Raw genomic sequence first — 25,000 nt, 5'->3', positions numbered from 1 at the left:
CTGTGACCGACCTGTTGCCCACCCCAACCAACCTGAAGATCTGAAGAAGGCTCATCATGCAAGCAATGTCGAGCATCTGCCTGCATGCTTAATCACATCCTCACGGCGTGCCCAAAGGCGCTGGCAGAAGGGCGCTATAGATGGAGGCATGAAAAGGTCATTTTGGAGATCGCCAATTGGGTGGACCAGCAACAGGTCAACGCCAACAAGCTCATCTGCTTGAAGCAATAACCTTCGTAAGGGAATCGTCTCATAAGACCGGATGGTAAAGCATCTATCTTCTATCCTGCAACGTGTCTCTGACTGGGAGATGAACCTACATTTGAAGAGGAAGCTCGTCTTTCCACAGGACGTTGCAGCAACCTCACTGCGACCAGACATGGTCTTGCATTCCAGGAGTACAAAAACCATCATAGTGGGAGAGCTCACAGTGCCCTGGGAAGAAAGACTTGGCTCATCAATCGAAGCAAGCCAAGTACCAAGACCTGATTGATGAAGCCGTCCTGAAAGGATGGCATGCAACAAGCTTCCCAATTGAAGTCGGCTGCAGCGGTTTTCCCGCAAAGTCGGTGCGTTTCTTCTTTCAGAGGATTGGGCTGGAGCCCAAACAACTGAAGAAGGCCACCAGGAATATAGCCACAGTAGCCAAATCCAGCTCAAGATGGCTGTGGATAATAGAGCTCACAGCTGGAACCCTTCTGCAGGCGAAGGCTAGTCAGTCTTCGCTGCCCCACTCAGGCGAGGTGTACAGGTTAAGGGGCGAAACATTGGTGAACCTGAGATGCTTGCTGACCATGCGGAGGGGTTTCACAATGTGGCGACTTGAAGGGACCAGACCAACCTGTTTTTAGTAGTTACGCAGTAACAGCTTGTGGCAAAGCATCTTCAATGTTTACTTCACCGTAGAGATAGGGATGATAGAGATAGACATGATAGAGATGATAGAGATAGAGATCATAGAGATGATATGCACAACTTCTATAACTCATTGAAATCTATCTACGGCCCAACAAGTCACTGCATCACTCCCTGAAAACAGCAGATGAACTTTAAATGTTCTGAAAAACCAGGAAAGTTTCCTAGTAAAGACCAGGATAGTTTTCTAGTAAAGACCAGGAAAGTTTCCTAGTAAAGACCAGGATAGTTTTCTAGTAAAGACCAGGATAGTTTCCTAGTAAAGACCAGGATAGTATCCTAGTATCGACCAGGATAGTCCTAGTAAAGACCAGGATAGTTTCCTAGTAAAGACCAGGATAGTTTCCTAGTAAAGACCAGGATAGTTCTTCCTGTATCGTTCCAGTCCCTAAAAAGACCCGACCGAGTGTGCTGAACGATTACAGACCGGTGGCACTGACTTCGCAGCTGATGAAGACACTGGAGCGGCTGGTCCTCAAACATCTCAGGCCAGGTCAAGTCCAGCACGCGCAAGACCCCCTGCAGTTTGCCTACCAGCCAGCAGTTGGTGTGGAAGATGCCATCCTTCACCTCCTGCATCGGACCTACTCCCACTTGGATAAAGGAAGCGGTTCAGTGAGAATCCTGTTCCTGGACTTTTCTAGTGCCTTCAACACTATCCAACCCACTCTGCTGCAGGACAAACTGACTAAGATGCATGTGGACCCTGGTCTGGTCTCCTGGATTACGGACTATCTTACTGATCGACCACAGTATGTCAGGCTGAAGGACATCAAGGCTGACACTGTGGTGTGCAGTACAGGAGCACCTCAGGGAACAGTACTGGCCCCTCTCCTCTTCACCATCTACACTTCGGACTTCTGCTACAACTCAGAGCTGAGTCTCGTCCAGAAGTATGCTGACGACACTGACATTGTTGGATGCATCAGGGACAACAGCGAAGACGAGTACAGGAGTCTGATATGTGACTTTGTGGACTGGAGTGAGAGGAACCACTTGCAGCTGAACACCTCAAAGACCAAGGAGCTGGTCTTGGACTTCGGGAGGTCCAGGACAAAGCCACGTCCAGTGTCCATCAGAGGCGACGAGGTGGAGATAGTGGACAACTATAGGTACCTCGGTGTGTGGATGGACAGTAAACTGGACTGGTCCTGCAACACAGACCATGTATATAAGAAGGTTCAGAGTAGACTATACTTTCTGAGGAGGCTTCGATCATTTAACATCTGCAAGAAGCTCCTCTGCATGTTCTACCAGTCTGTGGTGGCCAGTGTCATGTTCTATACTGTGGTGTGTTGGGGTGGAAATGTGTCCAAGAGGAGTGTCAACAGGTTGGACAGGTTGATCAGGAGGGCTGGCTCTGTGGTTGGAATGAAGCTGGACTCACTGGTGACAGTTGCTGAGAGGAGATCATTGAACAAACTACTGTCCATCATGATGATGACAGTCATCCTCTGAACACTGTCATCAGTGAGCAGAGAAGCAGAATGAGTAACGAATGCTCCTACCAGGTGCAAAACAAATAGACTCAGGGACTCATTCATCCCTCGGGCTATTAAATTGTACAATTCTGAGTTCGGGGGCAGAAGTGAGAGTATCTGGATGTTCTGTTCTATGTTAGTCTTTGTATCTTTGTCTTTGTTGTTTTTCTTTCCTTGACCTATGTCCTTTGTCTTTGTCTTTAGACTTAGATTGTGTCATCTTCTTCTTCCTCTTATGTTCTTCTTCTTATTTTATTTTGTATGTATTATTTTTTATTGTTTATGAAAAATTGCTGGCTATTGGTAAAAAACAATTTCCCGAATGAGACCTGAGGGATCAATAAAGTTTTACCTTACCTTACCTTAGTTTCCTTGTAAAGACCAGGATAGTATCCTAGTAAAGACCAGGATAGTTTCCTTGTAAAGACCAGGATAGTTTCCTAGTAAAGACTAGGACAGTTTCCTAGTAAGGTGAACATTCTACAGGACTACAGGCTCTGATGAAGTCCCTGCAGAACTGCTGGAACAGGGACAGTATTTGTGCACGAGAACATTCCATAATGTTCCAAGGTCTGAACTGATGAGAACATCCCACGGCAATGGAGAGACGACAATAAGAGTCCAAGAGTCTGACCCCTTCCCAGTTTGTCTGTGTTGGTGTGTGCGTTTGTATGTGTGTGTGTGTGTGTGTGTGTGTGTGTGTGTGTGTGTGTGTGTGTGTGTGTGTGTGTGTGTGTGTGTGTGTGTGTGTGTGTGTGTGTGTGTGTGTGTGTGTGTCTCACCACTCAGCAGGAGCTCCAGGGATGCCGCTGCCAGCAGAGGGCACCATCACAGCGTTCCTCTCCTCAGTCAGGGTCAGACGCCATTCTAGCAGCTGAGCCTCGCGCTCACAGTCGTCCTCCGTCTTCTCTGCAGGTGTGACAGGAGCACAGGTGAGCACAGGTGTGACAGGAGCACAGGTGAGCACAGGTGTGACAGAAGCACAGGTGAGCACAGGTGAGAAGAGGTGAGCACAGGTGTGACAGAAGCACAGGTGAGCACAGGTGAGCACAGGTGAGCACAGGTGAGCACAGGTGAGCACAAGTCACACTGGACGATGTGTTAACTGTGTAAAAGTTGTGTGGTAGTTTTTTGTGTAATTGTGGTTAAACTATGTGTAAATTGTGTGTTAATCTTGTGTTAAAGTTGCGTGGTATTTGTGTAGGTTGTGTAACATTTGAAGTTGTGTTTAAATTGTTTATATATGTTGTGTTAAAGTTGTTTTTAAGTGTGTAAACATGTTGTGTTGAAGTCGAGTGTTTAAAGTGTGTAAACATGTTGTGTTCTAGTCGAGTGTTTAAAGTGTGTAAACATGTTGTGTTCTAGTCGAGTGTTTAAAGTGTGTAAACATGTTGTGTTCTAGTCGAGTGTTTAAAGTGTGTAAACATGTTGTGTTCTAGTCGAGTGTTTAAAGTATTTAAATATGTTGTGTTACTGACCGACTTTGCTGACCAGCGTCTGCAGGTGCTGGTCCAGGTACTCTTGTCTGGTGGTGAGTGCGTCGAGCCACTGACCCCTCAGAGAGTCCAGGTCTCTCTCCTGACCGTGAAAGTGTGAGTCACAGGATTGTTTTTGTGCGATGACCTCTGACCTCACCTGGTAACTGTCCATGTCGTCGGCCTCCTGGTCGGAGGTCGTGGACCGGATCTCCACGCAACCCACGGACACGCCCAGAACGATCTCGGCGATCAGAGGCATCGTGCCCGAGTCCTGGACCGAGCGCACGTCCACCTGCAGACGCCTGGACTGACCCTGAGGAGGTCGAGAGGTCGGACGAGGAGACACGCGGGTCACAGAAGAACTCGTACCTGTCGCAGCTGGAAGATTCCTCCGGTCCGGACGTCCCGGGCAGGAAGAACCTCCACCGGCATGAAGTCTCCGTTCTCGTTGATCTCCAGGATCTGGACCCAGAGTTCCAGTCTCCGCGTCACCTCGCTCCACCTGCAGGGGGCGGTCAGAGCCGGTCAGGGGCAGAGCCCGGTTGGACGGCGCCTCAAGTGTACCTGTCTCTCAGCGTCCGGGTCTTGGCCTGGATGATACTCAGGTCCCACAGAGCCGGGTTCCTGCCCGAGTCCGCCTGCCGGTGTCCGAAGACCTCGATGGCCACCGCGCCCTCGGTCAGGTACTCGATGAAGTCCTCCGACACCGACACCGCCAGCTCCTGGACCACAAGCAAGAGTCAGAACCATCCAGAACCGGGGAAGGTCCGGGGCGGGTCACCTTGCAGCTGTCGAACACCACCATGCAGTGAGGGTCTTTGCTGCTGGGCGAGGACGAGCAGGTGTCCACCTCAGGGGCCACGATGATGGGCTCTGGCTGGTCCCAGAAGGAGTACTGGCAGAAGACGAAGTTGGACAGGAACTGAGGGAGTCCGGTAGCCTGAAGGATCTTGATCTGTGGGGGGTCACACCATGAAGACGCTCATGGGGTCAAGATGTCCAAGCGGTCTCACCATGCAGACCAGCTTGCGGTCCTGGATCTCAGTGTCCAGGTTGTTGTCCAGGTCGTCTCCTCCAGCCACGCCGTCCTCCAGACCTCCCCCTACCCGGACCACCTCCACGTGGAGACGCCCCGCCACCTGGTGGACACACATGGAAGAGCTGGAGGAAGGAGATCTTCAGAGGATTCAGCTGAAGCACAGAGAGGTCTGGAGGTCGAGTCGTGTGTCAAAGTAGTCTGCATTTTGTGTGTCAAAGTAGTCTGCATTTTGTGTGTCAAAGTAGTCTGCATTTTGTGTGTCAAAGTAGTCTGCAAGTTGTGTGTCAAAGTTGTGTGTCAAAGTAGTCTGCATGTTGTGTGTCAAAGTAGTCTGCATGTTGTGTGTGAAAGTTGTGTGTCAAAGTAGTCGGCAAGTTTTGTGTCGAAGATGTCTGAAAGTTGTGTGTTAAACTCCAGTGTGAGTTGTGTGTTAAAGTCTAGTGTAAGTTGTGTGTTAAAGTCGAGTGTGGGTTGTGTGTTAAAGGTAAGTTGTGTGTTGTGACTCTACCTCCCCCTTCTGGTTGATGATAGGAACTGCGTACTGCAGCTTGACGTCGTAGAACAGACACGACAGGAAGACGTTGGCGACTCCGATCAGACTGTGGTTCTCCTGCTCGTCGAAGAACGGGTCGGCCCGGCGGAAGTAGGAGCGCATCATCTGGGGACGGATGTCAGGGTCATGACAGGGTCAGAGGGGTCGCAGGGGTCGGAGGTCGTGGTCTCACCGGGTCCTCGTCGTGCTGCTGGTCGTAGTCCTGCCACTCCTGGTACAGTTCCCTCATGTCCACCAGACGGTTCTCCATCTTCTCCAGGCTCCAGATCTGCTTCCCTCGGCAGCGGCGCCGCACCTGGATGGCGGGCTCGCTGAGCACGGCGTCCCTCTGAGACACAGCGGAGGTCAGAAGGTTCTGGACCGAGGTCCAGCCGGGCCTGGAGCTCTGCTGACCTTGCGGTTGGCGTTGAGGTTGTCGGACGGGATCTGCAGCGTGACCCGGTACTCCGTGTGGCGCTCCAGCTCCTCCGAGATGAAACACGCCTCCTGGACCAGCAGGTTCGCTCGAACGATCTGCTCACGCAAGCGCCGCAGACTCCGGACCAGAACCGCCTCCCTGGACCAGCAGCACACACTTGAGTGAAGGTTGTTGGTTTAGATCTCATCATGTGTCTGTTGGAGGTTGTGTGTTGATTGTATTCAAGTTGTGTGTCTGTTGTGTATGTGTTGTGTGTTGAGTGTATAAAAGTTGTGTATATGTGTTGTGTCGTAGTGAGAGTGGACCATGTGTGTGTTTAGTTGTGTAGTTGTGAGGGTGAACAGATGTGTGGCTGCGGGTTGTGTGTAGTTGTGTAGTTGTGAGGGTGAACAGATGTGTGGCTGCAGGTGGTGTGTTGTGTGTAGTTGTGAGAGTAGGACATGTGTGGCTTGCGGGTTGTGTGTAGTTGTGTAGTTGTGAGGGTGCACAGAAGTGTTGCTGCAGGTTGTGTGTAGTGTGTTGTTGTGAGGATGCAGGTTGTGTGTAGCTGTGAGGGTGAACAGATGTGTGGCTGCAGGTGGTGTGTTGTGTGTACCTGCTCAGGTGTGTGTACCTGCTCAGGTGTGTGTACCTGCTCAGGTGTGTGCACCTGCTCAGGTGTGTGCACCTGCTCAGGTGTGTGTACATGCTCAGGTGTGTGCACCTGCTCAGGTGTGTGCACCCGCTCAGGTGTGTGCACCTGCTCAGGTGTGTGTACCCGCTCAGGTGTGTGCACCCGCTCAGGTGTGTGCACCCGCTCAGGTGTGTGCACCTGCTCAGGTGTGTGCACCTGCTCAGGTTGTGTGTACCCGCTCAGGTGTGTGTACACGCTCAGGTGTGTGCACCTGCTCAGGTGTGTGCACCTGCTCAGGTTGTGTGTACCCGCTCAGGTGTGTGTACACGCTCAGGTGTGTGCACCCGCTCAGGTGTGTGCACCCGCTCAGGTGTGTGTACCCGCTCAGGTGTGTGCACCCGCTCAGGTGTGTGCACCCGCTCAGGTGTGTGCACCTGCTCAGGTGTGTGCACCTGCTCAGGTTGTGTGTACCCGCTCAGGTGTGTGTACACGCTCAGGTGTGTGCACCTGCTCAGGTGTGTGCACCTGCTCAGGTTGTGTGCACCTGCTCAGGTGTGTGCACCTGCTCAGGTGTTCTCACCTCTCTTCGTTCCACTGGCGGAGGCGACTCTGTGCACTGAGGCTCAAGGTTCCTCCGCTCAGTCGCTCCATACTGCGGTGATGCACCTGCTGTCCAGACGGTGGCGCCGCAGAGTGAGACAGTCGGTCCGGGTTGAGTTTCCTGCGGAGCTGCTGCAGCTCCTGCTCGTACATCTGCCGCTGCCGCTCCAGCGCCGAGCGCTTCTCCTCCTCGTGCTGACGCTCCAGCGACTGCAGGACGTGCTGCATGGGATCTGAACCCACGACCTTCAGTGACCTGTGGCCGACGGCACCGGACGGACTCACCGTTGCTGCCCAGAGCCTTCATCATGACCTCCGTCTGCGCGAACTCGTAGGAGAAGCTGACCTCGCTGGACACCTCGCTGACCGAGTCTCCGTCTCCGTCCGGCGTCTCGCCGCCTCTCGCCGCGCCCTCGCCGTCCTCGTCCTCGCCGCGCCGCTTCGGCAGGTTGATCCTGAGGCGCCGGGTCAAAGGTCAAACTCTGTTTTCTTATTCAACGGTTCAAACGTAGTTATTTACAACAACTGTTGGATTGACCGTGGACTTGACCTCTGACCTGAAGAAGTGGTTGTTCCCCCACAGGATGCGGTCGCCATGGTGAAGCTGGTGAGCACTGCTGACTGGAGAACCGTTGACACAGATGCTGCAACACCAGGAGACTGTCGTCATGACAACAAGTCGCTTTGTTGTGTGTATGGTGTGTATTTGAGTTGTGTGCAAAATGTGCATTAAAGTTGTGTGAAAGTTCTGTATTTGAGTTGTGTGTAAAATGTGCATTAAAGTTGTGTATTTGAGTTGTGTGTAAAAAGTGTATTAAAGTTGTGTGAAAGTTGTGTGTAAAATGTGTATTAAAGTTGTGTGAAAGTTGTGTGTAAAATGTGCATTAAAGTTGTGTATTTGAGTTGTGTGTAAAAAGTGTATTAAAGTTGTGTGAAAGTTGTGTGTAAAATGTGTATTAAAGTTGTGTGAAAGTTGTGTATTTGAGTTGTGTGTAAAATGTGTATTAAAGTTGTACGTTGTGTGTGTGTTGATAGAAGGGAGTGTGTGTCATAGTCAAGGTTGTGTAGCTCTCCTCACGAAGAGAACAACACAACATGGTCTCACCGGGCGTTGCGGTTAGGATTGAGCACGACTCCTGCTTCGGGGCTGATGTCGATGACACAGTGCTCCGCTAAGATGCCCATCCCACAGAGCTGGATGTCCTGAGAGTCTGCAGAGCCCACCTTGGTGTGTTCCTGCAACAACACATGAGCATTTTAGCAGGAAGGACAAGAACAGCTAGACTCTTCTGAAGCACGTCTGTGAAGCTGTTGGTGGAAGATATGAACTGGATCCACAGATCTACGGGGGCTCAGGTGTACCTTCAGGTAATAAACTAGCAGCTCAGGTGCTTCTTCAGGTAATAAACCAGCAGCTCAGGTGTACCTTCAGGTAATAAACTAGCAGCTCAGGTGCTTCTTCAGGTAATAAACCAGCAGCTCAGGTGTTTCTTCAGGTAATAAACTAGTAGCTCAGGTGTACCTTCAGGTAATAAACCAGCAGCTCAGGTGAACCTTCAGGTAATAAACCAGCAGCTCAGGTGTACCTTCAGGTAATAAACTAGCAGCTCAGGTGTACCTTCAGGTAATAAACCAGCAGCTCAGGTGTATCTTCAGGTAATAAACCATCAGCTCAGGTGTTTCTTCAGGTAATAAACCATCAGTTCAGGTGTTTCTTCAGTTAATAAACCAGCAGCTCAGGTGAACCTTCAGGTAATAAACCAGCAGCTCAGGTGTACCTTCAGGTAATAAACTAGCAGCTCAGGTGTACCTTCAGGTAATAAACCAGCAGCTCAGGTGTTTCTTCAGGTAATAAACTAGTAGCTCAGGTGTACCTTCAGGTAATAAACCAGCAGCTCAGGTGTACCTTCAGGTAATAAACTAGCAGCTCAGGTGTACCTTCAGGTAATAAACTAGCAGCTCAGGTGTACCTTCAGGTAATAAACCAGCAGCTCAGGTGTACCTTCAGGTAATAAACTAGCAGCTCAGGTGTACCTTCAGGTAATAAACCAGCAGCTCAGGTGTACCTTCAGGTAATAAACTAGCAGCTCAGGTGTACCTTCAGGTAATAAACTAGCAGCTCAGGTGTACCTTCAGGTAATAAACCAGCAGCTCTGGTGAACCTTCAGGTAATAAACCAGCAGCTCAGGTGTACCTTCAGGTAATAAACCAGCAGCTCAGGTGTACCTTCAGGTAATAAACCAGTAGCTCAGGTGTACCTTCAGGTAATAAACCAGTAGCTCAGGTGTATCTTCAGGTAATAAACCAGCAGCTCAGGTGTACCTTCAGGTAATAAACCAGCAGCTCAGGTGTACCTTCAGGTAATAAACCAGCAGCTCGTTCAGCGCCGGGTCAGCGTTCAGATTGACCAGGAAGCTCTTGTCGTCGCCCACTTTGATTCCTGACGACTGCAGTGAGATGCCGAGACTCTCCAGCTGCTTCTGACGCTCCTGCAACACAGACACTCTCGTGAATGAAGGGATGAGGAGGAAGACATGGAGAGGATGAAGAGGAAGAGTGAGAGATGAAGGACGTGTGGAGGAAGGAGAGAGAAGAAAATGATGAGAGGAAGAAGAAAAGGAAAAGAGGAAGAGGAGGAAGATGGAAGAAAGAAAAGAGGAGGAAGAAGAAGAGTAAAGGGAAGAGGAAACATAAAAAGAGGATTAGGAGAAAACAGAAGAAGAGAGGAGGAGTAGAGAGAGGAAGAGGAGTTGAGAGAGGAGGAGGAGTCAAGAGAGGAGGAGGAGTCAAGAGAGGAGGAGGAATTAAGAGAGGAGGAGGAGTTAAGAGAGGAGGAGGAGTCAAGAGAGGAGGAGGAGTCAAGAGAAGAGGAGGAGTTAAGAGAGGAGGAGGAGTTAAGAGAGGAAGAGGAGTTAAGAGAGGAGGAGTAGAGAAAGGAAGTACTGACCAATGCGATCTCCTCTGTCTTGCGGAGTTTGTCCTCCCATGTGATGGTCATTTCCTGGATCAGCTTCTCTGACTCCTCCAGACGATCCTTCAGGTCAGGAGCCTTCAGAGACTGCAGGAGCACAAGTTAGAGGATGAAGGGATGGAGAGGAGGAGGAGAGGAGGAGAGGAGGCGGAGAGGAGGGGAGGAGAGGAGGAGGAGGTGGAGGAGGAGGAGGAGGACGAGGAGGTGAGGAGGACGAGGAGGAGAGGGGGAGGAGCAGAGGAGGAGGAGGAGGAGGAGGACGAGAGGGGGTGAGGAGGACGAGGAGGAGAAAGAGAGAGGAGGAGACAAGGAGGAGGAGGAGGAGAGGAGCAGGAGAGGAGGAGGAGGAGGAGAGGAGGAGGAGGAGGAGAGGAGGAGAGGAGGAGAGAAGGAGAGGAGGAGGAGGAGGAGAGAAGGAGGAGAGGAGGAGGAGGGGAGGAGGAGAGGAGGAGGAGAAGAGAGAAGGAGGAGAGGAGGAGGAGAGGAGAAGAGAAGGAGGAGAGGAGGACGAGGAGAGGAGGAGGAGAGGGGGTGAGGAGGACGAGGAGAAGAAAGAGAGAGGAGGAGACAAGGAGGAGGAGGAGGAGAGGAGCAGAGGAGGAGGAGGAGGAGGAGGAGGAGAAGAGGAGGAGAGATGGAGAGGAGGAGCAGAGGAGGAGGAGGAGAGGAGGAGAAGAGGAGGAGAGGTGGAGAGGAGGAGGAGAGGAGGAGAAGAGGAGAGGAGGAGAGGAGGAGAGGAGCAGAGGAGGAGGAGAGGAGGAGGAGGAGGAGAGGAGGAGAGGTGGAGAGGAGGAGCAGAGGAGGAGAGGAGGAGAGGAGGAGGAGGAGGAGAGGAGGAGAGGAGGAGAGGAGGAGAGGAGCAGAGGAGGAGGAGAGGAGGAGCAGAGGAGGAGGAGGAGGAGGAGGAGAGGAGGAGAGGAGGAGAGGAGGAGGAGGAGCAGAGGAGGAGCAGAGGAGGAGGAGGAGGAGAGGAGGAGAGGAGGAGAGGAGGAGAGGAGGAGAGGAGGAGGAGAGGAGGAGCTCTGACCTCGGCCTGGGTCAGCTGCTCCCTCAGCTTCTCCACCTCCTCCCTCAGCTCCCTGATGATGCGAGCGTTAGGATCCTCGTTGACCACAGCATGGTTCACGATGCTCTTCGCTCGGTCGGCGTATCTCAGCGTCGACAGCGTCTCCTCGTAGTTGTCGGCCGACGGACTGATGGTCGCCACCATGGCGGTGCGGCTGTTGCCCCCCAGACAGTCCTGAGGTCACACACGGGTCAGCTTGACCTCTCGACCTTTGACCCGCCGCCACCTCTCACCTTCAGCAGCCACGTCAGAACAGAGTCTCTGTACGGAACGAACTTGTTCTTGTTCTTCGCTGTTCCTTGTTCAGCCAGAGCGGAGATGACCAGACCGAGAGTGGTGAGAGACCTGCACACACACACATGAACACATGAACACACACATGAACACACACACATGAACACACACACATGAACACATGAACACACACATGAACACACACACATGAACACACACACATGAACACATGAACACATGAACACACACATGAACACACACACATGAACACATGAACACACACACATGAACACATGAACACACACACATGAACACATGAACACACACATGAACACACACACATGAACACACACACATGAACACATGAACACACACATGAACACACACACATGAACACATGAACACATGAACACATGAACACACACACATGAACACATGAACACATGAACACATGAACACATGAACACATGAACACACACACATGAACACATGAACACACACATGAACACACACATGAACACATGAACACACACACATGAACACACACATGAACACATGAACACACACACATGAACACATGAACACATGAACACATGAACATGAACACATGAACACATGAACACATGAACATGAACACATGAACACATGAACACACACATGAACACATGAACACATGAACACACACATGAACACATGAACACATGAACACACACATGAACACATGAACACACACACATGAACACACACACATGAACACATGAACACATGAACACACACATGCACACACACACATGAACACATGAACACACACACATGAACACATGAACACACACATGAACACATGAACACACACATGAACACACACATGAACACATGAACACACACACATGAACACATGAACACACACACATGAACACATGAACACACACACACACACATGAACACATGAACACACACACATACACACATGAACACATGAACACACACATGAACACACACATGAACACACACACATGAACACATGAACACACACACATGAACACATGAACACACACACATGAACACATGAACACACACACATGAACACATGAACACACACACATGAACACACACACATGAACACATGAACACACACACATGAACACATGAACACACACACATGAACACATGAACACACACACATGAACACACACATGAACACATGAACACATGAACACACACATGAACACACACACATGAACACATGAACACACACACATGAACACACACACATGAACACATGAACACATGAACACATGAACACACACATGAACACATGAACACATGAACACACACACATGAACACATGAACACACACACATGAACACATGAACACACACACATGAACACACACATGAACACATGAACAAACACATGAACACATGAACACACACACATGAACACACACACATGAACACACACATGAACACATGAACACATGAACACACACATGAACACATGAACACACACACATGAACACATGAACACACACACATGAACACACACATGAACACATGAACACATGAACACACACATGAACACACACATGAACACACACACATGAACACACACATGAACACATGAACACACACACATGAACACACACACATGAACACATGAACACACACACATGAACACACACACATGAACACATGAACACACACATGAACACATGAACACACACATGAACACATGAACACACACACACACACATGAACACACACATGAACACACACACACACATGAACACACACACACACATGAACACACACATGAACACATGAACACACACACATGAACACATGAACACATGAACACACACACATGAACACACACATGAACACACACATGAACACATGAACACACACACATGAACACACACATGAACACATGAACACACACACATGAACACATGAACACACACACATGAACACACACACATGAACACATGAACACACACATGAACACACACACACACACACATGAACACACACACACACATGAACACACACACACACATGAACACACACATGAACACATGAATACACATGAACACACACATGAACACACACATGAACACACACACACACACACATGAACACACATATGAACAGACACACACATATGAACACACATATGAACACACACACACACATGAACACACACACACACACACACACACACGCACACACACACACACACACCCCCCCACACACTCACACACTCACACGCACGCACGCGCACACACGCACACACACACCCCCCCACACACACACACACACACACACACACACACACACACACACACACACACACACACACACACACACACACACACACACACACACACACACACACACACACACACACACACACACACACAGGTTCGACTCTCTCTCCTCTTACTTGTTGATGTTGCTTCCTTCCTTCAGTCGCTCGCCCGCCGCACCCGTCTTCGCTGCTCGCTCGCTTCCTGCCAGATCCACCAGACTTAGACGACTGACCTTCTCGCCGCTCGTCTGCAGGAACATAATATATATATATTTATTATACTATATATAATAATTACCCGCTCGTCTGCAGGAACATAATATATATATATATATATATATTTATTATTTTATATATAATAATTACCCGCTCGTCTGCAGGAACATAATATATATATATTAATATATATTTATTATTTTATATATAATAATTACCCGCTCGTCTGCAGGAACATAATATATATATATTAATATATATTTATTATTTTATATATAATAATTACCCGCTCGTCTGCAGGAACATAATATATATATATATATATTATATTATATATAATAATTACCCGCTCGTCTGCAGGAACATAATATATATATATATATATTTATTATATTATATACGTATAATAATTACCCGCTCGTCTGCAGGAACATAATATATATATATATATATTTATTATATTATATACGTATAATAATTACCCGCTCGTCTGCAGGAACATAATATATATATATATATTTATTATTTTATATATAATAATGACCCGCTCGTCTGCAGGAACATAATATATATATATATTTATTATATTATATATAATAATTACCCGCTCGTCTGCAGGAACATAATATATATATATATTTATTATATTATATATAATAATGACCCGCTCGTCTGCAGGAACATAATATATATATATATATTTATTATATTATATACGTATAATAATGACCCGCTCGTCTGCAGGAACATAATATATATATATATATATTTATTATATTATATATAATAATTACCCGCTCGTCTGCAGGAACATAATATATATATATTAATATATATTTATTATTTTATATATAATAATTACCCGCTCGTCTGCAGGAACATAATATATATATATATATATTTATTATATTATATATAATAATTACCCGCTCGTCTGCAGGAACATAATATATATATATTAATATATATTTATTATTTTATATATAATAATTACCCGCTCGTCTGCAGGAACATAATATATATATATATATATTTATTATATTATATATAATAATTACCCGCTCATCTGCAGGAACATAATATATATATATTAATATATATTTATTATTTTATATATAATAATGACCCGCTCGTCTGCAGGAACAAAATATATATATATATATATTTATTATATTATATATAATAATTACCCGCTCGTCTGCAGGAACATAATATATATATATATATATTTATTATATTATATATAATAATTACCCGCTCGTCTGCAGGAACATAATATATATATATTAATATATATTTATTATTTTATATATAATAATTACCCGCTCGTCTGCAGGAACATAATATATATATATATATATTTATTATATTATATATAATAATTACCCGCTCGTCTGCAGGAACATAATATATATATATTAATATATATTTATTATTTTATATATAATAATAACCCGCTCGTCTGCAGGAACATAATATATATATATATATATTTATTATATTATATATAATAATTACCCGCTCGTCTGCAGGAACATAATATATATATATTAATATATATTTATTATTTTATATATAATAATTACCCGCTCGTCTGCAGGAACATAATATATATATATATATATTTATTATATTATATATAATAATTACCCGCTCATCTGCAGGAACATAATATATATATATTAATATATATTTATTATTTTATATATAATAATTACCCGCTCGTCTGCAGGAACATAATATATATATATATATTTATTATATTATATATAATAATTACCCGCTCGTCTGCAGGAACATAATATATATATATATATATTTATTATATTATATATAATAATTACCCGCTCGTCTGCAGGAACATAATATATAAATATTAATATATATTTATTATTTTATATATAATAATTACCCGCTCGTCTGCAGGAACATAATATATGTATATATATTTATTATATTATATATAATAATTACCCGCTCGTCTGCAGGAACATAATATATATATATATATTTATTATATTATATATAATAATTACCCGCTCGTCTGCAGGAACATAATATATATATATTAATATATATTTATTATTTTATATATAATAATTACCCGCTCGTCTGCAGGAACATAATATACATATATATATATTTATTATATTATATACGTATAATAATTACCCGCTCGTCTGCAGGAACATAATATATATATATTAATATATATTTATTATTTTATATATAATAATTACCCGCTCGTCTGCAGGAACATAATATATATATATTAATATATATTTATTATTTTATATATAATAATTACCCGCTCGTCTGCAGGAACATAATATATATATATATATATTATATTATATATAATAATTACCCGCTCGTCTGCAGGAACATAATATATATATATATATATTTATTATATTATATATAATAATTACCCGCTCATCTGCAGGAACATAATATATATATATTAATATATATTTATTATTTTATATATAATAATTACCCGCTCGTCTGCAGGAACATAATATATATATATATATATTATATTATATATAATAATTACCCGCTCGTCTGCAGGAACATAATATATATATATATATATTTATTATATTATATACGTATAATAATTACCCGCTCGTCTGCAGGAACATAATATATATATATATATATTTATTATATTATATACGTATAATAATTACCCGCTCGTCTGCAGGAACATAATATATATATATATTTATTATTTTATATATAATAATGACCCGCTCGTCTGCAGGAACATAATATATATATATATATTTATTATATTATATATAATAATTACCCGCTCGTCTGCAGGAACATAATATATATATATATTTATTATATTATATATAATAATGACCCGCTCGTCTGCAGGAACATAATATATATATATATATTTATTATATTATATACGTATAATAATGACCCGCTCGTCTGCAGGAACATAATATATATATATATTTATTATATTATATATAATAATTACCCGCTCGTCTGCAGGAACATAATATATATATATATATTTATTATTTTATATATAATAATGACCCGCTCGTCTGCAGGAACATAATATATATATATATATTTATTATTTTATATATAATAATGACCCGCTCGTCTGCAGGAACATAATATATATATATATATTTATTATATTATATACGTATAATAATGACCCGCTCGTCTGCAGGAACATAATATATATATATATTTATTATATTATATATAATAATTACCCGCTCGTCTGCAGGAACATAATATATATATATATTTATTATATTATATATAATAATTACCCGCTCGTCTGCAGGAACATAATATATATATATATATTTATTATATTATATATAATAATTACCCGCTCGTCTGCAGGAACATAATATACATATATATATATTTTTATTATATTATATATAATAATTACTCGCTCGTCTGCAGGAACATAATATATATATATATATATATATATATATATTTATTATATTATATATAATAATTACCCGCTCGTCTGCAGGAACATAATATATATATATATATATTTATTATATTATATATAATAATTACCCGCTCGTCTGCAGGAACATAATATATATATATTAATATATATTTATTATTTTATATATAATAATTACCCGCTCGTCTGCAGGAACATAATATATATATATATATATATTTATTATATTATATATAATAATTACCCGCTCATCTGCAGGAACATAATATATATATATTAATATATATTTATTATTTTATATATAATAATGACCCGCTCGTCTGCAGGAACATAATATATATATATATATATTTATTATATTATATATAATAATTACCCGCTCGTCTGCAGGAACATAATATATATATATATATATTTATTATATTATATATAATAATTACCCGCTCGTCTGCAGGAACATAATATATATATATTAATATATATTTATTATTTTATATATAATAATTACCCGCTCGTCTGCAGGAACATAATATATATATATATATATTTATTATATTATATATAATAATTACCCGCTCGTCTGCAGGAACATAATATATATATATTAATATATATTTATTATTTTATATATAATAATTACCCGCTCGTCTGCAGGAACATAATATATATATATATATTTATTATATTATATATAATAATTACCCGCTCGTCTGCAGGAACATAATATATATATATATATATTTATTATATTATATATAATAATTACCCGCTCGTCTGCAGGAACATAATATATAAATATTAATATATATTTATTATTTTATATATAATAATTACCCGCTCGTCTGCAGGAACATAATATATATATATATATTTATTATATTATATATAATAATTACCCGCTCGTCTGCAGGAACATAATATATATATATATATTTATTATATTATATATAATAATTACCCGCTCGTCTGCAGGAACATAATATACATATATATATATATTTATTATATTATATATAATAATTACCCGCTCGTCTGCAGGAACATAATATATATATATATATATATTTATTATTTTATTTATAATAATTACCCGCTCGTCTGCAGGAACATAATATATATATATATATTTATTATAGTATATATAATAATTACCCGCTCGTCTGCAGGAACATAATATATATATATATATATTTATTATATTATATATAATAATTACCCGCTCGTCTGCAGGAACATAATATATATATATATATATATTTATTATATTATATATAATAATTACCCGCTCGTCTGCAGGAACATAATATACATATATATATATATTTATTATTTTATATATAATAATTACCCGCTCGTCTGCAGGAACATAATATACATATATATATATATTTATTATTTTATATATAATAATTACCCGCTCGTCTGCAGGAACATAATATACATATATATATATATATTTATTATTTTATATATAATAATTACCCGCTCGTCTGCAGGAACATAATATATATATATATTTATTATATTATATATAATAATTACTCGCTCGTCTGCAGGAACATAATATATATATATATTTATTATATTATATATAATAATTACTCGCTCGTCTGCAGGAACATAATATATATATATATATATTTATTATATTATATATAATAATGACCCGCTCGTCTGCAGGAACATAATATATATATATATATATTTATTATTTTATATATAATAATTACCCGCTCGTCTGCAGGAACATAATATATATATATATTTATTATATTATATATAATAATTACCCGCTCGTCTGCAGGAACATAATATATATATATATATATATATTTATTATTTTATATATAATAATTACCCGCTCGTCTGCAGGAACATAATATATATATATATATTTATTATATTATATATAATAATTACCCGCTCGTCTGCAGGAACATAGTATATATATATATTTATTATATTATATATAATAATTACCCGCTCGTCTGCAGGAACATAATATATATATATATTTATTATATTATATATAATAATTACCCGATCGTCTGCAGGAACATAATATATATATATATATTTATTATATTATATATAATAATTACCCGCTCGTCTGCAGGAACATAATATATATACATAATATATATATATATATATATATATATTATGTATATACTGTATATATATATGTATTATATATAATAATAAGATGTACATAAGATGTAGTTAATTGTATATATTTGTATCTTGCACAGTATTTGTGTATTTGTTTCGTGTCAACATCAAGCCTCTACTGACAGCTGCTCAGCTGATGAACAGAACCAGCCGTGGGTTCAGAACCAGTCGTGGGTTCAGAACCAGTCGTGGGCTCAGAACCAGTCGTGGGTTCAGAACCAGCCGTGGGTTCAGAACCAGTCGTGGGTTCAGAACCAGTCGTGGGTTCAGAACCAGTCGTGGGTTCAGAACCAGCCGTGGGTTCAGAACCAGTCGTGGGTTCAGAACCAGTCGTGGGTTCAGAACCAGTCGTGGGCTCAGAACCAGTCGTGGGCTCAGAACCAGTCGTGGGTTCAGAACCAGTCGTGGGCTCAGAACCAGTCGTGGGCTCAGAACCAGTCGTGGGTTCAGAACCAGCCGTGGGTTCAGAACCAGTCGTGGGCTCAGAACCAGTCGTGGGCTCAGAACCAGTCGTGGGCTCAGAACCAGTCGTGGGTTCAGAACCAGTCGTGGGTTCAGAACCAGTCGTGGGCTCAGAACCAGTCGTGGGCTCAGAACCAGTCGTGGGCTCAGAACCAGTCGTGGGTTCAGAACCAGCCGTGGGTTCAGAACCAGTCGTGGGCTCAGAACCAGTCGTGGGCTCAGAACCAGTCGTGGGCTCAGAACCAGTCGTGGGTTCAGAACCAGTCGTGGGTTCAGAACCAGCCGTGGGCTCAGAACCAGTCTTGGGCTCAGAACCAGTCGTGGGTTCAGAACCAGCCGTGGGCTCAGAACCAGTCGTGGGCTCAGAACCAGTCGTGGGCTCAGAACCAGCCGTGGGTTCAGAACCAGCCGTGGGCTCAGAACCAGTCGTGGGCTCAGAACCAGTCGTGGGTTCAGAACCAGTCGTGGGCTCAGAACCAGTCGTGGGTTCAGAACTAGTCGTGGGCTCAGAACCAGTCGTGGGCTCAGAACCAGTCGTGGGTTCAGAACCAGTCGTGGGTTCAGAACCAGTCGTGGGCTCAGAACCAGTCGTGGGCTCAGAACCAGTCGTGGGTTCAGAACTAGTCGTGGGCTCAGAACCAGTCGTGGGTTCAGAACCAGTCGTGGGCTCAGAACCAGTCGTGGGTTCAGAACCAGTCGTGGGTTCAGAACCAGTCGTGGGCTCAGAACCAGTCGTGGGCTCAGAACCAGTCGTGGGCTCAGAACCAGTCGTGGGTTCAGAACCAGCCGTGGGTTCAGAACCAGCCGTGGGTTCAGAACCAGTCGTGGGTTCAGAACCAGTCGTGGGTTCAGAACCAGTCGTGGGCTCAGAACCAGTCGTGGGCTCAGAACCAGTCGTGGGTTCAGAACCAGCCGTGGGTTCAGAACCAGCCGTGGGCTCAGAACCAGTCGTGGGCTCAGAACCAGTCGTGGGCTCAGAACCAGTCGTGGGTTCAGAACCAGTCGTGGGCTCAGAACCAGCCGTGGGTTCAGAACCAGCCGTGGGTTCAGAACCAGTCGTGGGCTCAGAACCAGCCGTGGGTTCAGAACCAGTCGTGGGCTCAGAACCAGTCGTGGGCTCAGAACCAGTCTTGGGCTCAGAACCAGTCGTGGGTTCAGAACCAGCCGTGGGTTCAGAACCAGCCGTGGGCTCAGAACCAGCCGTGGGTTCAGAACCAGCCGTGGGCTCAGAACCAGTCGTGGGCTCAGAACCAGCCGTGGGTTCAGAACCAGCCGTGGGCTCAGAACCAGTCTTGGGCTCAGAACCAGTCGTGGGCTCAGAACCAGCCGTGGGCTCAGAACCAGTCGTGGGCTCAGAACCAGCCGTGGGCTCAGAACCAGCCGTGGGTTCAGAACCAGCCGTGGGCTCAGAACCAGTCGTGGGCTCAGAACCAGTCGTGGGTTCAGAACCAGTCGTGGGCTCAGAACCAGTCGTGGGTTCAGAACTAGTCGTGGGCTCAGAACCAGTCGTGGGCTCAGAACCAGTCGTGGGTTCAGAACCAGTCGTGGGTTCAGAACCAGTCGTGGGCTCAGAACCAGTCGTGGGCTCAGAACCAGTCGTGGGCTCAGAACTAGTCGTGGGCTCAGAACCAGTCGTGGGTTCAGAACCAGTCGTGGGCTCAGAACCAGTCGTGGGCTCAGAACCAGTCGTGGGCTCAGAACCAGTCGTGGGTTCAGAACCAGTCGTGGGTTCAGAACCAGTCGTGGGCTCAGAACCAGTCGTGGGCTCAGAACCAGTCGTGGGTTCAGAACCAGTCGTGGGTTCAGAACCAGTCGTGGGCTCAGAACCAGTCGTGGGTTCAGAACCAGTCGTGGGTTCAGAACCAGTCGTGGGCTCAGAACCAGTCGTGGGCTCAGAACCAGTCGTGGGTTCAGAACCAGTCGTGGGTTCATCGTCGTTCATCAAGAAGTTCTTCAGCATCAAGACCCGACGTCTGGTCATGTTTAAAAATAACTAAAAAACTAAAATAAACTCAAACAAAGATGAAGTAAAATTAGCAGCAAAAGAAGAACAAACATGATGAGACGGAAATAGACTCACAGAGAGAGTGTGTGTGTGTGTGTGTGTGTGTGTGTGTGTGTGTGTGTACTACACTATCACAACACTAGAGTCAATACTACACATATATATACTTGTTACTACACTATCACAACACCAGAGTCAAGTACTGGACAATACTACACATATATACTTGTTACTACACTATCACAACACCAGAGTCAAGTACTAGACAATACTACACATATATACTTGTTACTATACTATCACAACACCAGAGTCAAGTACTGGACAATACTACACATATATACTTGTTACTACACTATTACAACACCAGAGTCAAGTACTGGACAATACTACACATATATACTTGTTACTACACTATCACAACACCAGAGTCAAGTACTGGACAATACTACACATATATACTTGTTACTACACTATCACAACACCAGAGTCAAGTATTGGACAATACTACACATATATACTTGTTACTACACTATCACAACACCAGAGTCAAGTACTGGACAATACTACACATATATACTTGTTACTACACTATCACAACACCAGAGTCAAGTACTGGACAATACTACACATATATACTTGTTACTACACTATCACAACACCAGAGTCAAGTACTAGACAATACTACACATATATACTTGTTACTACACTATCACAACACCAGAGTCAAGTACTGGACAATACTACACATATATACTTGTTACTACACTATCACAACACCAGAGTCAAGTACTGGACAATACTACACATATATACTTGTTACTACACTATCACAACACCAGAGTCAAGTACTGGACAATACTACACATATATACTTGTTACTACACTATCACAACACCAGAGTCAAGTACTGGACAATACTACACATATATACTTGTTACTACACTATCACAACACCAGAGTCAAGTACTGGACAATACTACACATATATACTTGTTACTACACTATCACAACACCAGAGTCAAGTACTGGACAATACTACACATATATACTTGTTACTACACTATCACAACACCAGAGTCAAGTACTGGACAATACTACACATATATACTACACCATCACTGTATATATCAATATATATCGTGTACTTGTATCGTGATATCTACACACACTTGATGATACACAGCAGCAACGATCGTCAACAAACTAATAACGATCCATAGATGCAGATGACTGAGGTCAGAGGTCAACAAACATTAAACATCACTGAGAACATTTTATAATGTTTCCTTCAGACCTGAGTCTCTCAAACTGTTGACCAGGTTTAACTTCCTCCACACAACAGGAAGTGACGTCAGCGATGACACGCGTAACAATCGTCTACACAAACCTAGAAGTGTGTGTAGTGTCACTTTAAATGTGACACCATCTGTGGTCACATGATCATCACCCTGATCACATGACTATCTATTATTTACTGCATCAGTGTGTGTGTGTGTGTGTGGGTGTGTTTGTGTAAGTAGGTGTGTGTGTGCGTGTATGTATGTAGGTGTGTGTGTGTGTGTGTAGGTGTATGTATGTATGTATGTAAGTGTGTGTATATGTGTGTGTATGAGTGTGTGTAAGTGTGTTTAAGTGTGTATGAGTGTGTGTGTGTGTGTGTGTGTGTGACACCAGTCAAGACAGCACACACACACATCACAGGTGTGTGTGTCTCACCCCAGACTGCACGTCCGTCAGAGTGTGTGTGAGGATGATGTTGAAGACGGCGTGAGATCGACTGCTTTCTTCGTTCATGTTCGTCGCTGCAACCGTACGAGACTTGTTTCCTTCTGACATCAGAGACTCGATGTCCTGAGACACATTAGCATGTAGCATGTTAGCATTTATGTCATTATACATTAGCATGAAGCATGTAAGCACTTATATCAGACATTAGCATGTAGCATGTTATCACTTATGTCATTATACATTAGCATGTAGCATGTTATCACTTATGTCATTATACATTAGCATGAAGCATGTAAGCACTTATATCAGACATTAGTATGTAGCATGTTATCACTTATGTCATTATACATTAGCATGTTATCACTTATGTCATTATACATTAGCATGTTATCACTTATGTCATTATACATTAGCATGTTATCACTTATGTCATTATACATTAGCATGTAGCATGTTATCACTTATGTCATTATACATTAGCATGAAGCATGTAAGCACTTATATCAGACATTAGCATGTAGCATGTTATCACTTATGTCATTATACATTAGCATGTAGCATGTTATCACTTATGTCATTATACATTAGCATGAAGCATGTAAGCACTTATATCAGACATTAGTATGTAGCATGTTAGCACTTATTTCATACATTAGCATGTCAGCACTTATATCATACATTAGCATGTAGCATGTTAGCACTTATATCAGACCGTAGCATGTAGCATGTTATCACTTATGTCATTATACATTAGCATGAAGCATGTAAGCACTTATATCAGACATTAGCATGTAGCATGTAAGCACTTATATCATCTGACATCAGCATGTAGCATGTTAGCATTTACTGTAGAATTATTTAAAATGTGCCGAGTTAGCTTTTATGTCCCAAGATAACTTTTCAACTTCAGCAGTTTTTTTTAAATATTTATCTCTAAATAAATGTCCATCAAACACCAACGTTCCTTAGTTCCTGTGACGAGCAGGAACACGTACCTTGTAACTGGCCACTGCGAGGCGGGACAGTCCGTCCACGTACGGCCCAAGAACCTTGTGTTCCCGGACCCTCAGCGGTTGTCGGCCCCTGAACAAGAAACAGTGTTTGCGTGAGGAGGACCAGGACCAGGCCTGACCCGCTGTCAGTTGTTTACAGAGGTCAAAGGTCAAGTTGAGGTCAGAGGGTTACGGGGTCTCTAAAGGTGGACCACAAGGTCAGAACAGTGTTTTATGATCTGGTTCTGCTCGCGGACCTTCACTCACGTCTT

The 25,000-nt window shown here is 42.9% G+C and overlaps 1 protein-coding gene across 3 annotated transcripts in view; it reads right to left on the bottom strand.

Moving 5' to 3' along the window:
- kif13ba (kinesin family member 13Ba) overlaps window positions 1–25,000 on the bottom strand; it is a 68,694-nt gene that overhangs the window by 8,176 nt on the left and 35,518 nt on the right. For all 3 annotated transcript variants that reach the window (XM_087793004.1, XM_087793005.1, XM_087793006.1), the window contains exons 7-27: window positions 24,732–24,819; window positions 23,725–23,859; window positions 13,814–13,926; window positions 11,368–11,479; window positions 11,096–11,308; window positions 10,045–10,155; window positions 9,452–9,586; window positions 8,203–8,333; window positions 7,655–7,741; window positions 7,383–7,552; window positions 7,078–7,330; window positions 5,860–6,022; window positions 5,639–5,794; window positions 5,422–5,571; window positions 4,888–5,013; window positions 4,656–4,829; window positions 4,439–4,596; window positions 4,244–4,376; window positions 4,032–4,187; window positions 3,875–3,974; window positions 3,179–3,305 (exon numbers count right to left, since the gene is read on the bottom strand). In XM_087793004.1, coding sequence (XP_087649130.1) covers window positions 3,179–3,305; window positions 3,875–3,974; window positions 4,032–4,187; window positions 4,244–4,376; window positions 4,439–4,596; window positions 4,656–4,829; window positions 4,888–5,013; window positions 5,422–5,571; window positions 5,639–5,794; window positions 5,860–6,022; window positions 7,078–7,330; window positions 7,383–7,552; window positions 7,655–7,741; window positions 8,203–8,333; window positions 9,452–9,586; window positions 10,045–10,155; window positions 11,096–11,308; window positions 11,368–11,479; window positions 13,814–13,926; window positions 23,725–23,859; window positions 24,732–24,819 — 2,991 coding nt within the window. The remainder of the gene's footprint in view (window positions 1–3,178; window positions 3,306–3,874; window positions 3,975–4,031; window positions 4,188–4,243; window positions 4,377–4,438; window positions 4,597–4,655; window positions 4,830–4,887; window positions 5,014–5,421; window positions 5,572–5,638; window positions 5,795–5,859; window positions 6,023–7,077; window positions 7,331–7,382; window positions 7,553–7,654; window positions 7,742–8,202; window positions 8,334–9,451; window positions 9,587–10,044; window positions 10,156–11,095; window positions 11,309–11,367; window positions 11,480–13,813; window positions 13,927–23,724; window positions 23,860–24,731; window positions 24,820–25,000) is intronic.

This window comes from Callionymus lyra, chromosome 6 (genome assembly GCF_982586985.1).
Source record: "Callionymus lyra chromosome 6, fCalLyr1.hap1.1, whole genome shotgun sequence".
Classification (NCBI taxonomy): domain Eukaryota; kingdom Metazoa; phylum Chordata; class Actinopteri; order Syngnathiformes; family Callionymidae; genus Callionymus; species Callionymus lyra.
Note: the sequence above shows the minus strand (reverse complement) of the source record. Positions and strands in the feature narration are given on the sequence as shown.